Genomic DNA, 14,438 nt, shown 5'->3' with positions numbered 1-14,438 from the left:
GGACGGGGTCACAGAAACCCAAGCAGCAGACAACAAGGCCCATTCCCCTCCCCGCCCACTCTCAAGGCACCTGCTGGGGCGGCGGACCCCACACGGCAGGCGGAGGCCCACAGGTGAGATGTGCCGGGTAAAGGAGCCCCTGTGGTTGTGGGGGATTTCTGAGAAGGTGAGGCACTCAGATGGTAACATGGGGGGCGGGGGCGAGCACAGAGGCAGGCGCAGAAATGTTCCAGGCTTGGGAGATGTTCCAGGCTTGGGAGTGGGGTGCACAGCAGGTGAGCTGGGCTGCAAGGACTCACACTGGCGTGGGAAGAGGTGGGCAACAGGACAGAGCGCCCAGTGAGATGAGGCCACTGAGACAGCAGAGAGAGGTGATGGGTTTTTTGGGGGGGTGTTTTGCTTTTAAGCAGAAAGTGACATGAGTGTGAGACAGAGGCTTGTGAGCACACACCTACCAGCACTTTGGTTAAGAAAGACTGAACTGCATGGCGGGGAGCCTTGGTGGGCATCCCAGCTGGTGCTGTGGAAGTCAAGACTAAGGCGGGGAGGGTGGGGCGGGGGGAGGTTGTGGCTGGGAGAAGAGGGGGATCGAACCAGAAAACGGCTGTGGAGTAACTGCCGGGACTCGGTGTTCTCGTGGACGGAGGACTGCACACCACCAGCCACCTTCCCTCGAACGATCCACGCGGAATCGGGCAAACGAGGGAGAGAACTCAGAGAGAGACCAGGCCTTTGTTCCGATCGAGACGATTTATGTTGCCTCGTTCAACTCACAGCCTCCCCTGACCACAGGGTACTGACCTCCCACCTTCCAGATGAGAAAACCGAGGCTTAGTAATTTACCAACATCATGTCCAGACTAATAAGAAAGACAACCACCCCCTGACGTCTACCGCACGCTTACGATGCCCCAGGCACTGTGCTGGGCTCCTCGCCGCATGCATTCTCTCAATTCCAGTCACAGCACGGCAGGCGTTTTCATTATTATCCCCATTTTACAGATGTGGACACCGAAGTCCAGAGAAGTCAAGGTCACCAGTCTACAGCCACCCAGGGAGGAAACAGTGGAAGTGGGATTTGAACCCAGGTCTTTGAGGTCCACCCCCTTTGCCAGTGTGCTGGACCAACACTGGCCACATTACCTGCCCAATTCTAGAGCCCTGCTTGGCATCACACAGCACCCCCTCGCCCAGGCTCCGCAGGAGAAACAGAGATGCTTCACGGCCTCCAAACATGCCCACGTACACGGCTGGACTGACGTGTACCTAGGAGCCAGACTCCCAAGCCAGAAGGGCGACTGCTGGGGATGGTGGGGCCTCGACAGCTATGGCAGGTCCAGCCCTTGCTGTCAGGGAGTGGCCCTGTGCCCAAACCACACTTATTAGGACCGGATGTCAGTCCGCCATGCTCCAGAAAGCCCCGAGGTCCCCTTTAATCCCACAGTCGGTCTCTGAGCTCTTGAAGGTCAGCAGGCACAATCCATACCTTTCTCCGTTTCCTAGACCTGCAGGCTTCGAGCCACCCACCTGATGGCTCTCCCTGCACAACAACGCAAGACCTCCGTGCCCTGCTTCGGACGCTGCGTACGAAGACCAGGTGGCGGGAGCGGATGTGCGTGCCCTGGGCAGCCAGAACGCTCACCGTCACTCGGAATGGAGAGAGAACACCGCGCGGGGGCCGCCTCTGGCTTTGAACCCTGGCTCCCTCGCTAAATAACTCGGTGACCTTGGGCCACGGACTCTACCTTGGTTTTCTCATCTGTAGATTGGGTATAACGTGACCGACCTGTGAGAGGTGACAACAGGTTCCTCGAAGTAAGAGCCCCGAGAACACAGCCTGGCTAGGATGGCCCGCGCTGACGAGGAGGGCGCCTCAAGCTGAGCTTCGACCTTCTCCGATGGCTCCTGACTGCCGGTCCCCGCTCCGGGCCGCACGCAGGTGGGTTAGGGAGGTCAGGGTGGGGGGTTCAGCTGCAGGAAGACCATAACCCCCAAGCGAGGACGGCAGCAGGGGCGCGGCGGCGCTCTCGTTACCTGGCGTGCTCCGGGTCACCTTCTTCCCCGACCTCTCTTGGTTCAGAGCACCTGCCCAGGTTGGCCCCCAACCTCTGAGTTCACCTGGAGAGAGAAGGAAGGGGTGACTCAGCAAACAGGGGTCATGAAAGTCATGTTCCAACTTAAAGCACAGAAGGAGTGGACTCTGAGGGTCACACAGCCCCAAGGACACAGGAGGGTAGCGGCCGCTGATTCTTCAGGAGAGAGGAAAACACCCTTGACTGAGAATAAAGGGAGAAGTCCATTTCCTCTGTCAGCTATGGACATGGCGACCGAGGGCTACTTTCAAGAAATACAGGGTTTCCACGTAAGTGAACTACCAGGGGTGGGCAAACTTTTTGACTCGAGGGCCACAATGGGTTCTTAAACTGGACCGGAGGGCCGGAACAAAAGCATGGATGGAGTGTTTGTGTGAACTAATATAAATTCAAAGTAAAGGAGCGGAGGGGAGAGCAAGAGAACCCTCCGCTCTTTCGGCTCCGCAGGCCGGATAGAACAGCCGAACAGGCCGGATCCAGCCCGCGGGCCGTAGTTTGCCCACGCTCAACTAGACCCAGAATAACCCTCGTGAACTAGACCCAGAATAACCCTCGTGAACTAGACCCAGAATAACCCTCGTGAACTAGACCCAGCATAAACTAAGATGTAAATGAGTATTACACTGGGTAGTGATTTCTTTCAAGTTATAACAAAGCTTAATTTCACAAGGGACCTCGACTACAAAATCATCTTTTGCCACGGTTCTGGGTTGTCCTGTTTTTATTGAGTCTTTTATTCCAAGGCGGCTATGGTGATACGATTCTGAATTTCTCTCTGTTCCCATCTTATGGCGCTGAAATTCATTAACTGGGGTAACCCCTGGGGGGGGGGGGCGTCGAGCTCTGTGCCTGACCCCTACCCGGCACCCAGTACATATCAGCTACGCTTTTGTTAACGTCGCTCCTTCACACGGGTTTCTAGAGAGCAAGGCTGCTCCACACCATCCGTGTGACTCCGGAGAAGATGCGCCGAGCGATCAGCACAGTTGCTGTTCCTGCTAAAATATGTAATCTTTAAATCCGGCCTCTCCCCCACCCAATTCAGACACCAGGAAGAGTCGTATTTCAAAAGGTGTTTAGAGATAATGGCCCCCGTCTCAGCTTCCCCATCATTAGGCTCAAAGAAATCACTCTGGACCCTCCGTTTGGCAAATGAAGACAGAGAGAAGAAAGGGAACGGAGAAAGACAATACCATCAGATTTGAAACAGAAAACGCGTAACCTTCACTCACAAGGGGAAGGATTGTTTGGGTGGCGTTTTGTTCTTTCGCTGGGCGCACACACATCACCCGGGGCGGGGATCACCCCCCCCCCCCCCTCCGGCTTCTGGAGTTCCTGAGGACAGGGCCGGCTGGCACTCTGGGCCACCCCATCCGCCAACTCCGGCTCCCTTTCCACCAATCCCAGGCCCCCTCTCCACCAATCCCAGGCCCCCTCTCCACCAATCCCAGGCCCCCTCTCCACCAATCCCAGGCCCCCTCTCCACCAATCCCAGGCACACATGTTGGCTGGGTCCGTTTCCTCTGCCACACCCACGGACTGACCCCCAGAACCAACCTCAAATGCCACGTAGTAGGGCTCTTGACTGCAGGGCAAAGATCTCAACCATTATATTTTATTTTATTTAAATATATTTCATTGCTTTCAGAGAGGAAGGGAGAGGGAGAGAGCGATAGAAACATCAATGATGAGAATCATGGATCGGCTGCCTCCTGCACACCCCACACTAGGGATCGAGCCCACAACCTGGGCATGTGCCCTGCCCGGGAATCAAACCATGACCTCCTGGTTCATAGGTAGATGCTCAACCACTGAGCCACGCCGGCCGGGCTCCACAATTTTAGCTCCGATGAACCGTGCAACACTTGGGACCTACCTAGACCACTTGCAAATGCTAGAAAACTCTTCAAAAAGAAGCAAGGAAAACCACAAGCTACTCTCCAAGTCCAACACCAGGATGGATTCCCATTCCTGCTGCCACCCCCAGACCCAACCCACGTCCCGTGTATTAGGTGCAAAGCGTCCGATAAACTCTGTGGTTGCAGCCTTACCCTCCCGGGGAAGATAGGAAATTTAACACAAGTCCATCTAAACTCACCCAGCCACCAGGACATCCCAACCCACCAATCAGTAGCAGACCCTGGGGATGGAATGGGTGGGGAATGGCAGGGGCTTCTGTAAATCCTATGATGGGGGAAGACAGGAGGGGAGCGAGGGTTCAGACTTGACTACTCACTGAAGTCACCACCCCCTTCCCCCCAGGCAGATGGAAAATCTTCCTGAAGCCTGGGTCCCAGCCCCAGCGGTTCTGAGGGTCTGGGCTGATACTCTAGCCCCTGAGCAACCGGCCAGGGCAAGAATGTTCTCATTGTTGAACCTCAGAGGGAAGGCAGGGGAGGGTGGGTGGGCAGAGATGAACCAGTGAACTTGTATGCATATATGCATAACCCGTGAACACAGACAGTGGGGGGTGGTGAGGGCCTGGGCAGCGGGGGGAGACAGGAGCGGGCTGGAAGAGGTTAATGGGGGAAAAAGGAGGATCTATGTAATACTTTCAACAATAAAGATTAAGAGAAAAAAAAAGAGAATGTTCTCATTCCTCCTATAATCAGAAGGAATAACGTGACTGTCACAGAAGGGCCTGTAGAGCGATGAGTGCAGCCTGGGTGAGATTCACCCTTCTACCACTGCAGCCACAAAATAGACTTTTAACATCACATGCTACGGGGGCAGCGGCCTGGTGAAGACAAGAGCGTCCCAGGTCAGGAGCATGATCATTCATCCCTGAACTTGCCGACGACTTCCTGTCTCTGACCTCACCAGCCTTCATTCAGACTTTGGGGAAGGTCCCCGCTGACCCCCCATACCCATCCATGTTCCTTCTGGGAGACCCCTGCCCCAGCCCGAAGGCCTGCCCCTAACTGCCCTCCCCCATCGGCCTGCCCTTTGACCCTGGCTCTGCCACCAGCTTCTGTGCTGCCTCCAGGCAGGCTCTCAGCACGCCCCCTCCCGCCCTCCCCATGTGGAAGCCACACAGCCAGCCGCACAGCCAGGCAGGACCTCTGGAGGCCAGACACACCCTCAGCCCCCTGCAGCATCAACACAGAGCACACATCACACCCAGGCCCGTAAAAGATAATTACACAATCTGATCTGGCAAATTAGAGCCATAGAACTGTCTAAGTCCTACAATGAGGTCGAGGGCTGGATCAGCAGGGGAAATGACCCTGGATCTTTACTGCCGTTTGCCCCCCCCCCCCCCCCCCCGCCCCGGGTCAGGATTAGGGTTTATTTATCTTTTTTATTTTCTTGCTGAGAGATGGGAGAGGGGGAGGGGCCTTCTCTGCTGCCCGCCTCTCCCTCTCCTCACCCCTCCCCACCCCACCCTACCCCGGTTTGCTGTGTAGACAAACCATTCGCCCAGTGGCACTTCCCCATAAAGCACTCAACCTCGACTACGATTAAATAAAGCACCACCGAGGAGAGACAATGGAGAGCAAGATAAAGAAATAAACAACTTTCCACCAAAGAAAACTGGGGGGCATCCCAACCCCAAACCAAGGGCTTCACATGAACTCACTACAGAGTAAACACAAAACAAGCTGACAGCCCCAGTCAGGCGATGCAGGTGCCAGTTAGGGCGCAACCAATAACAATTCCTCTCTTGCATCGATATTTCTCCCTTTTTCTCTAGAATCAATACCCACCCCCCCACCCCCCCCCCGCCAAACACACACACAAATAAAACAACAACAATCAATACATCCTCAGGTGAGGATTTTTTAAAAAGCAAAAACTGCCCTAACTGGTTTGGCTCAGTGGATAGAGCGTCGGCCTGCGGACTCAAGGGTCCCAGGTTCGATTCCAGTCAAGGGCACATACCTGGGTTGCAGGCACATTCCCAGTAGAGGGTGTGCAGGAGGCAGCTGATTGATGTTTCTCTCTCATTGATGTTTCTAACTCTTTCTCCCTCTCCCTTCCTCTCTGTAAAAAAAGCAATAAAATATATTTTTAAAAAAAAAGCAAAAACTGACATGCCCAGATGGCAATTTATCTCCTAAGGATTCTGGCCCAACTCTGAAATGTTTACTTGGGGAACATTCACATATACACATTTCTTTAAACACCTCTCTCTCTCTCTCTCTCTCTCTCTCTCTCTCTCTCTCTCTCTCTTCCCCCGCCCCCCTGTCTCTGTCTGTCTCTCTCTACCCCCCCTCCCCCAAGGCTATTTACAGGACCTGGTGCCCATCTCCTCTGCTCATTAAACAGCGAGGTCACCCAAGGGCAGCGCCGGTGATGCCAGGACAAGCTGACCTGAAGCACGGACCCTGCACCTAACCAGAGCAGACACCAGAAAGGGCGGCAAGCTTTCCCCTTTCTTCCACACCTTCCTGGGGAAGTCAGTTTCCTGCACAGACAGACTCCTGGGTCAGCCCCGCCGGGCGCTCGTGTCCTGGGCCCGAGGACAGAGCCCCAGCCCAGGCAGAGGTATCTGGCGCGGACGCCTCCGAAGGCCCCGGCCAATGAAGCTCAGGCTGAGAAATGAGGCTGTGAGGTGTGCAGAGGCCTGGGCAGCCTTGCCTACATGCAATGCCAGCGTGATCCACCCAGGAAATTGTTATTTTTTTAAAATGTGTTCTAAAAACAAACCCGGAAGGAGAAAGTAAAAGGTTAACAGGTTGTCCTCCCTGGGTAGTGAGCTCAGGGGGTGATCTGTTTTCTTATTTTTGCATGACGACTGTGAACGGGCGTTGTTCAAAAATGCCCCGGTATTTAAAAAGGAGTAAATAATAAAATGGACATTCATCATCTTGAACTAGAAATAAAACTATAAATGCCATTTTAATTAAAAAAAAAAAAAAAAACGCAGTTAAAACAGGAGTTGCAAGACTGTGAAATCAGAAACAGTTTGGGTCAGGATTAGAGAGCCACAAGTTTGACCCAAAGTTGGGGTCCAAGGTGAGATCCGGCCAGGGTGCTCTTGGGACCTCCCTGTGTCTGGGACTCAGAGTGAGCCCGGGACAGAGACACCCAGAAGGCAAGACACACTCAGAGGCGGCCCGAGTTCCCACTGGCGGGAGAGTAGCCACTCTCATGGAAGGATTCTGTCAATATTGGCTTGAACCGTGAACTTAACCGAGAATCCCAACCCCGCTGACAGGCTGCAGGCCGCAGGGTTGAACGGACCTGCTCCGTAGCATTTTCCAAATACCTGTGCCATTCTCGGCAGCCGGCTACGGTGGCATTTGCGTTTCGGGTCAGGACCGAGGGCCTGAGCTCTCCCCGGAGCCTGTTCCACCAGGCCAGGCTGGAAGAGAAGGCCAGACTCCACACCACCGCCCGCAGAGGCCACGCCGGAGAGAAGGGCCCCCAGTGCCCCGTGGGCTCGCAGAAGAGAGAGGGGACTCGAGCCTGAGATCCAGTGCCGGGTCTCAGCCACTCCCCACCCCTCCCTCTTCCTTGGTTCCTCTCCTTCCTCCTGAGCTCAGCACAGGTCGAGGCCCCCAAGGCTCAGTCCTCAGCCCAGGGGAATTCCCACCCTTTCCCCTTGCCCTTGAAGACTCCCGGACCCTGCCCCCGACCTTTTTCCTAAGCCCCCGTGTGCCGTGCCAGCGGCCTGCGGGGCAGGCTGATCACTGGTTCCCAAACAACCTCGAACTGTCCCATCCAAATGGAACCCCCTCTATCCCCCTCAACATGGCCCCCCCGGAACCTCTCTGTGTCCGTGAATTTTTTAAAAACGTATTTTTATTTATTTCTGAGATAAAGGGAGAGGGAAGAGAGAAACATCGATGAGAGAGAATCATTGATCAGCTGCCTCCTGCACGCCCCCTACTGGGGACCGAGCCAGCAACCTGGGCACGTGCCCTGACCGGGAATCGAACCGTGACCTCCTGGTTCATAGGTCAATGCTCAACCACTGAGCCACGCCGACTGGGCTGTCTGTGAGTTTAACGTCACTCTCTTGATCACCCAGAGGAACAGCCCTCCCTCTGTTCAGCTCTTCTGCTAACACAACTCATGATCGGTCTCCTCGTACAGCCCCACGGCCATGATAACAGCAAGGCCCCTGAGCACAGAGAGCGTCTGTCTTGTTCTCCATCGTATGAACAGAATGCGTTGCATGATACAGCCCTTCCGGTTGAATAGAATGAATGAATGTCAGCATCCCTGCGTGAAAGAGAAGGTAATTGGCACACGGCAGGATTTAAAACCTCCTCAAGGTCACGGGGCTGGTAAGGAGTGGAGTCGTCATTGGCACCAAGCTCCTCTGGCTCCAGGGGGAAAGCTGAAAGGGACCCCAACCCCCACGGTTGTAATCACCCCCCACCCGGGCGCCTCGACGTCCGACTCGCCTGTTCCAGTCCACTCTGCATCGCCCGCCCAGCTTATCCTTCTGAAATGTCAATCAGCTCTGCCCCACGCTGCTCAACAGCTGTCGCTGGCTCCCTACTGCCTTCCGTGCCGGAAACCCCTGGGCCCCTGCATTCGGGACCCCTCCTCGTCTCTCTCCAGCCTTGCAGAGCGATCTCATTGGTGCTCCCCATGCCTGCAACACCCCCCTGGCTCTGCCTCTCCCCAGCACCTGCCCTTGAAGCTCAAGTCCCACGTCCCATGAGAAGTCACTTGACTTCCCAGCCTGCAGTGGTGGCTCGTACCTGAGGATTACTGCCCGCGCCCCACATTTGCACTAAACGTAAGATGACGGAGAGGGTAGGTTAGCGACCCTCTCTCCCCAGGGAGATCTTACCGTCTTTTAGGGTGGACAATATACCCCAGGAGTTTGGATCCTAGAGCCTCGTACAGCATACAAATCACTAATCACCCGGCTACCGTGTGGCAGACTCTGGCCCACGGCCCTCCATAAATGCAGGTGGCAGACCTCGACAGGGGCCAGGCTCTCTCCAGCTCACGAAGCCACAAGAGCTGGACCTCCCGGTGGCTCTCTGACCTCTCAAAACTCTTGCCCACCTCCAGGTGCAGCTGCTGACCTTGGTCCGACCTTAAGCTCACCCCTGGATCTTCCTGTCTCTAACCTGAGCTTAAAGACAGAGCCCCGCCCACCGTGCTTAAAAAAAAAAAATCAAAAGTTTACAAGCCCATCATGTTTTCTCTTGAAAACCACATCTTTGCCTCCAGGGACGCCTTCCGAATGCAGTGCCCTGGCCATCAGCAACAGAAAAGGGGGAGCATCCCTGGGCAAGCTGCCCCCGACCTGTGACCTGCGACCTGCAGAGGGCTGACCTCCAGAAGGTGCGCTGGGCCCGGGTCCCCCACCCTCACACCAAGCCTTGGCCCCCGTGAGTTCGTTTCACCATGTTTCAATGGAAACTAGACTATTCAACTCTCAAAAAAACACTTTTTCCAGTGATATTTTAAGGAAAAATGAGATCACAGAAAACCAGGGAGGTAAATTTAAATGGTGTGACCCCAAGTAACTTTTTTTTTTTTCAAAGAATTCCCTGAAAGGCTTGTTCATCAGATGGGGGGTGGGGGGGACACCCATCTGGGGAGACCTTAGCCCTAGAGACTACCTGGGCAGCAGGACAGTTGAAAAGCTCTAGGATGCTACAGGCCCACGCCCTCCCTGCGAACAGCCTCTCCCTCCCAGAGGGTCCACGTGGACCCAGAGGTCCCTTCTGTTTGCAAAAGCGGCCGGCAGCCCCCTTGCCAGCCAGGGCAACACGCCGCCTCTGCCAGCGATACCAAATGTTTCCTAAACCCACCCGAGGCCCGGCGCGCGCAGCTATGAATAGGTATTCACGTTAACTCGGGGCACTAATTAAAAACCGTCCGGCCAGGCAAATTCTCGTACTTTTAAAAAGCCATTTGAGTAATTGCCTTTCCATGCCGCAAACTTTCCACGCGACTGACAGGTTGACATTTCACAATGTTGTTTGTTTTAATCAAGAAAGGGCGGAAAGAGCCCGTGGGGTGCCCGGTTCAGTTTTCGGGTGCTTTGATTCGGTGCTCGGCAAACCCTCACTTAATGGCTGTGCAGTGAGTGAGGCTGGGCGAGCGAGGCTCCCGCCTCCCGGGCTTGGTGTCCGGGCTGGGGAGGAGGCAAGTGGCCCCAGGACATTGGCACGACCGCTCTTCCTTCCTTCTCCCCTCTCCCTACACCCAGCTCCCAGCTTCCATCCTGGGCCGCAGAGCAGAACCTGCCAGGCCCTAACCAGTCTACCTCCCCATCCCCGCCCAGTGCTCCACTCTCCCAGAGAAGGGCTGCTTCCTGAACCAACACCCATTGCGGGGGCGGGAGAGGGGGTGGGGGGCTACTTCAGCAAACTTAGGAGTCGGGGGGGCGGGCAGTGGAGACTCAAGTCTCAATGGTTCTCAAACTTGTTCCGTAAAAGCAGCGGAACCAGAATCAGCCTGCGCCCTGTGGGTGTGAGTCTCACCTCCACCATTTCTAAGCCTTGGGCTTCTCCGTGCCTCAGTTTCCCTCATCCGTCAACAACTTGCATAACAACGGTGCTTGCATGTGAGGTCGTGGGAGGGTTAAATAAATTCCCGTTGGGGAAGCCCTTGTAACCGTGTGCGGAGCATACTAAATGCTATACGTGTATTCGTTTCAAAGCCTTTTCTCCTCCCTGGCCAACTTTCACGCAGGACCCTGCCTGCCCAGAGCGTGGACAGCCGGGCCTCGCCCAGCCCTGTGCCCTGCTTCCCAGGGAGCCACCCAGGTCCCTCCACGGCTCAGCAGGGTCATGGGGCACACGGCTCGACAGCCACTGCTCATCTGAGGACGGAGGACAGTCGACCTTCCGTCTGACACCACGAGCCTGCCCCCGTCCCATAGCATTTTGTGGAGAGACAACTGAGCTCCCTTGGGAGGGCCGCACGGGGACAGCAGCTCCCTCTCCACCGCCACCACATAGGGATGGCGGCCGACGGCAGCGGGTGAGGCCTGAGGTCTGCACGGACGTGCACACACACCACCCACCACCTCGTGGACACCGACAGCGGCCACAGAGCACCCCAGAAGGGAGGGAGGGGCTTCTTAAGGAAAAACCACCCCAGACCCTTCCCAAAACCTCATCCTAACAAAATACAAGATGCAGGGGTGCACAGACCTCACCTAAAATCCCTGCACACCACCTGGGCATTTCCGTGAGGACTGAGCACCTACTGTGTGCTAGTCATTAGACCAGGTGCTGGAAATAATACCGAGCTGAGAAGGCAGGTCCTGGATCCCCAGGGTCAAAAACTGAATAGGGCCGAAACCGGTTTGGCTCAGTGGATAGAGCGTCGGCCTGTGGACTGAAGGGTCCCAGGTTCGATTCCGGTCAAGGGCATGTATCTTGGTTGCGGGCACATCCCCAGTGGGGGGTGTGCAGGAGGCAGCTGATCGATGTTTCTCTCTCATCGATGTTTCTAGCTCTCTATCCCTCTCCCTTCCTCTCTGTAAAATATCAATAAAATATATTAAAAAAAAAAAAACTGAGTAGGACCGATGATGAAAATAACTAAAGCTCCTATTCTGTGGTATGCATTACAGTGGATTATATGTGCACATTATAAATTATATAATGTTACATGCTACAGATACAGGTTCTAGATTAAATATGTGTATTTAAATGCTGTGTCATATGCGAATATTTTTATATTATGTGCTATATGTTATAGAGTACATGTATGTAACATGGCCCCACCTCCCTGGTGCTGGGGTGGGGGTGTGTGGGCAGGTGAGGAGGGACATGGCTGCAGGGTCACTGGCCAGGGAAACCATTAACTTGGTTGCATGGAAACAAGGGTGTCAGCCAATCTGGGCCTGACAACAACGGTGGCACTTTGCAGCTGCACCATCTTGGGCACCAGGGTTTTTAACCCTTTTCACATCATCAGTCCAAAGAGCATCAGGCACTGACACCCCAGGGCAGGCGGGCGGGCAGCAGGCGATGGATGAATTGCCCAGGAGAGAGAGTGAGAAAGCCTGGCAGCCCCGGGAGAATGAGGCCGCCGGGAGGGGCTTGGCTGAGCTCACAGGCAGACAGGCAGGCGAGAGGCCCTCCTGGGAGCCCGGTGGCAGCGAGGCCCGACCCTGCGTTTACGCCCGTTATCATGGCCATCGGCAAAATCTGGACCATCGTTCCTCCTCCTTCCTGTCTCCTGGGATGTCTGGGGACACATGAGAACCAGGCTGGGGTGGGGGTGGGGGCGGAGATGTGCGATTTCAGAAGGAAGGCAAGCCGTGAGCTGAAAGGTTGATTATTTTACTTGCGGAGGCCATGGGTGGGCAAGGGCTGTGGGTTTCTCGGAGTTTATCAGAAAACCCTAACAGAGAAGAGGTCATTTAACCGAGACCGGGAAAGAATGTGCAGATATGCTAAAACAGTAAAGGGAACAGCTAAAGCCCCATAACATGACGCCTCTCTTCCCAGGCGTGGCTGATGTGAGACTGAGGTGTGACCAGGGCCTGATAGACTAGTCTATATAGGAAGGCTGTTGAACTTGGCTCTCCTGGTCCCATGCGACGGGCTCCATCTCAGGACCGGGCAGCCAGGGGGACCCAGCCTGGCTCCTCACCCGATGAGATCCACTGCTGTCTGGGCTGTGTTTGGAGTGCGATTATCAGAGCCATTTCCTTAAACGAAGAGTCGGAGGTGAGACAGTGAGACAGTGACGAGCCTCAGTCATCACATTCCAGGCTCCCGATGAGACCCGGGACCTGTTGGGACTTGGGCTCCGCACCCGGCAGCCGTAGACAGATGTGATTAACCCAGGAGGAGGGCTGGGGGATGTGGGGAACCCAGGAGGAGGGCTGGGGGGTGTGGGGAGCCCAGGAGGAGGGCTGGGGGATGTGGGGAGCCCAGGAGGAGGGCTGGGGGACGTGGGGAGCCCAGGAGGAGGGCTGGGGGGTGTGGGGAGCCCAGGAGGAGGGCTGGGGGGTGTGGGGAGCCCAGGAGGAGGGCTGGGGGCTGTGGGGAACCCAGGAGGAGGGCTGGGGGGTGTGGGGAGTCCAGGAGGAGGGCTGGGGGGTGTGGGGAGTCCAGGAGGAGGGCTGGGGGGTGTGGGGAGTCCAGGAGGAGGGCTGGGGGACGTGGGGAGCCCAGGAGGAGGGCTGGGGGCTGTGGGGAGCCCAGGAGGAGGGCTGGGAGGTGTGGGGAGCCCAGGAGGAGGGCTGGGGGGTGTGGGGAGCCCAGGAGGAGGGCTGGGGGTTATGGGGAGCGTAGCAAAGGAGGCTGTGGAGTCACGCACTACACCAGGACACAAGCAAGCCACGTTGTATCACTGTATGGAGGTGAAGGGTCAAGTTCATCACGGCGGCGGAGGCGGGCACACTGCTTCAGAAAGCAGCGGGTGGAATTTCAGCGCACAGAAGCACCACAGGTTTCCAGTACCCCTGGCACACGGTCATCTCCTCCTACCTGGCTGGCTGAGCCGCTGACAACTCTCGTGGCTCCTGTGAATTTCTAGCTGGGTCTACAGTGTAAGAATCTGTAGGGCTGTCTTACTGCCCCTATTGGCATGGACACCCCTGGAAGGCATGGTCCCGTAACCGAATCATCTTTTCCTGCTGTTGGATTTCATGGAAAACCCCTCAGAGTGTTACCTTAAGAAATCACACATCCCCACAGCTTCCTCCATTGCGGGTGGGAATGGAGATCAGTCTCCTGTCCTGTGTGGGGGAAGACGGGCGGGGAGGGGAGCGAGGGGTCCAAGGTTGCCACCAGCAGGCTCCACGCTGTGCTGAATGAATAACAGGCGAGGTTGACCTCAACGTGCCCAAGAGCTTATTGAGAGAACGAGAGGCTGGAACTTCTACCGCTCGATGGCTTAGAAGCCTGAGCGAGCATCTCCCCCCCTTGCCTGGCGTGAACAGCCGCTACTGAGTAGCCCTGGAATCAGAAAGCATCTGCGTCACGCAGCGGAGGCGCGGGGACGAGCGGGAGACGGGAGCCCAGGAGCCTCTGTCTAGAGCAGGTCCCCAGCCTCAGCACCAGAGGCCTCTGGGGCGGGATTCCTCTTCGTGGAGGGGGCTGGGGGGGACCGTAGGCTGCTGAGCAGCTCCCCTGGTCCCTCTCTACCGAGGAGATGCCAGCAGCATCCCCCAGCTGTGGCAGTCAAAAAACGTCACTGTCGCCCCAGCCGCTGTGGCTCCGTGGATAGAGCGTCGGCCTGCGGACCCAAGGGTCCCGGGTTCGATTCCGGTCAAGGGCACGTACCTTGGTTGCAGGCTCCTCCCCAGCCTGGGCCCTGGTTGGGGCTCGTGCAGGAGGCAACCAATCAACGTGTTTCTCTCACATGGATGTCTCTCCCTGTCTTTCTCTCTTCCAATCTCTCTAAAAATCAATGGGAAAATACCTTTGGGTGCGGATTATCAACAAGAACAACAACAAAA

At 56.0% G+C, this 14,438-nt stretch overlaps 1 protein-coding gene across 3 annotated transcripts in view; it reads right to left on the bottom strand.

Annotated features, from left to right (window-relative positions):
* Window positions 1-14,438, bottom strand: part of SLC39A11 (solute carrier family 39 member 11) — a 463,057-nt gene that overhangs the window by 97,028 nt on the left and 351,591 nt on the right. For 2 of the 3 annotated variants that reach the window (XR_013961103.1, XR_013961104.1), the window contains exon 7: window positions 1,786-2,117. Coding sequence is in view for 1 of the 3 variants with exons in the window: in XM_080678280.1 (XP_080534406.1) it covers window positions 2,034-2,117 (84 nt within the window). In the remaining 2 variants the exon portion in view is untranslated. The remainder of the gene's footprint in view (window positions 1-1,785; window positions 2,118-14,438) is intronic. The other variant, XM_080678280.1, reaches the window with a different exon arrangement.

This window comes from Plecotus auritus, assembly GCF_963455305.1.
Source record: "Plecotus auritus genome assembly, chromosome: 7".
In the NCBI taxonomy this organism is placed as follows: Eukaryota; Metazoa; Chordata; class Mammalia; order Chiroptera; family Vespertilionidae; genus Plecotus; species Plecotus auritus.
The sequence above is the reverse complement of the archived record's forward strand: the minus strand, read 5'-3'. Positions and strand labels throughout refer to the sequence as shown.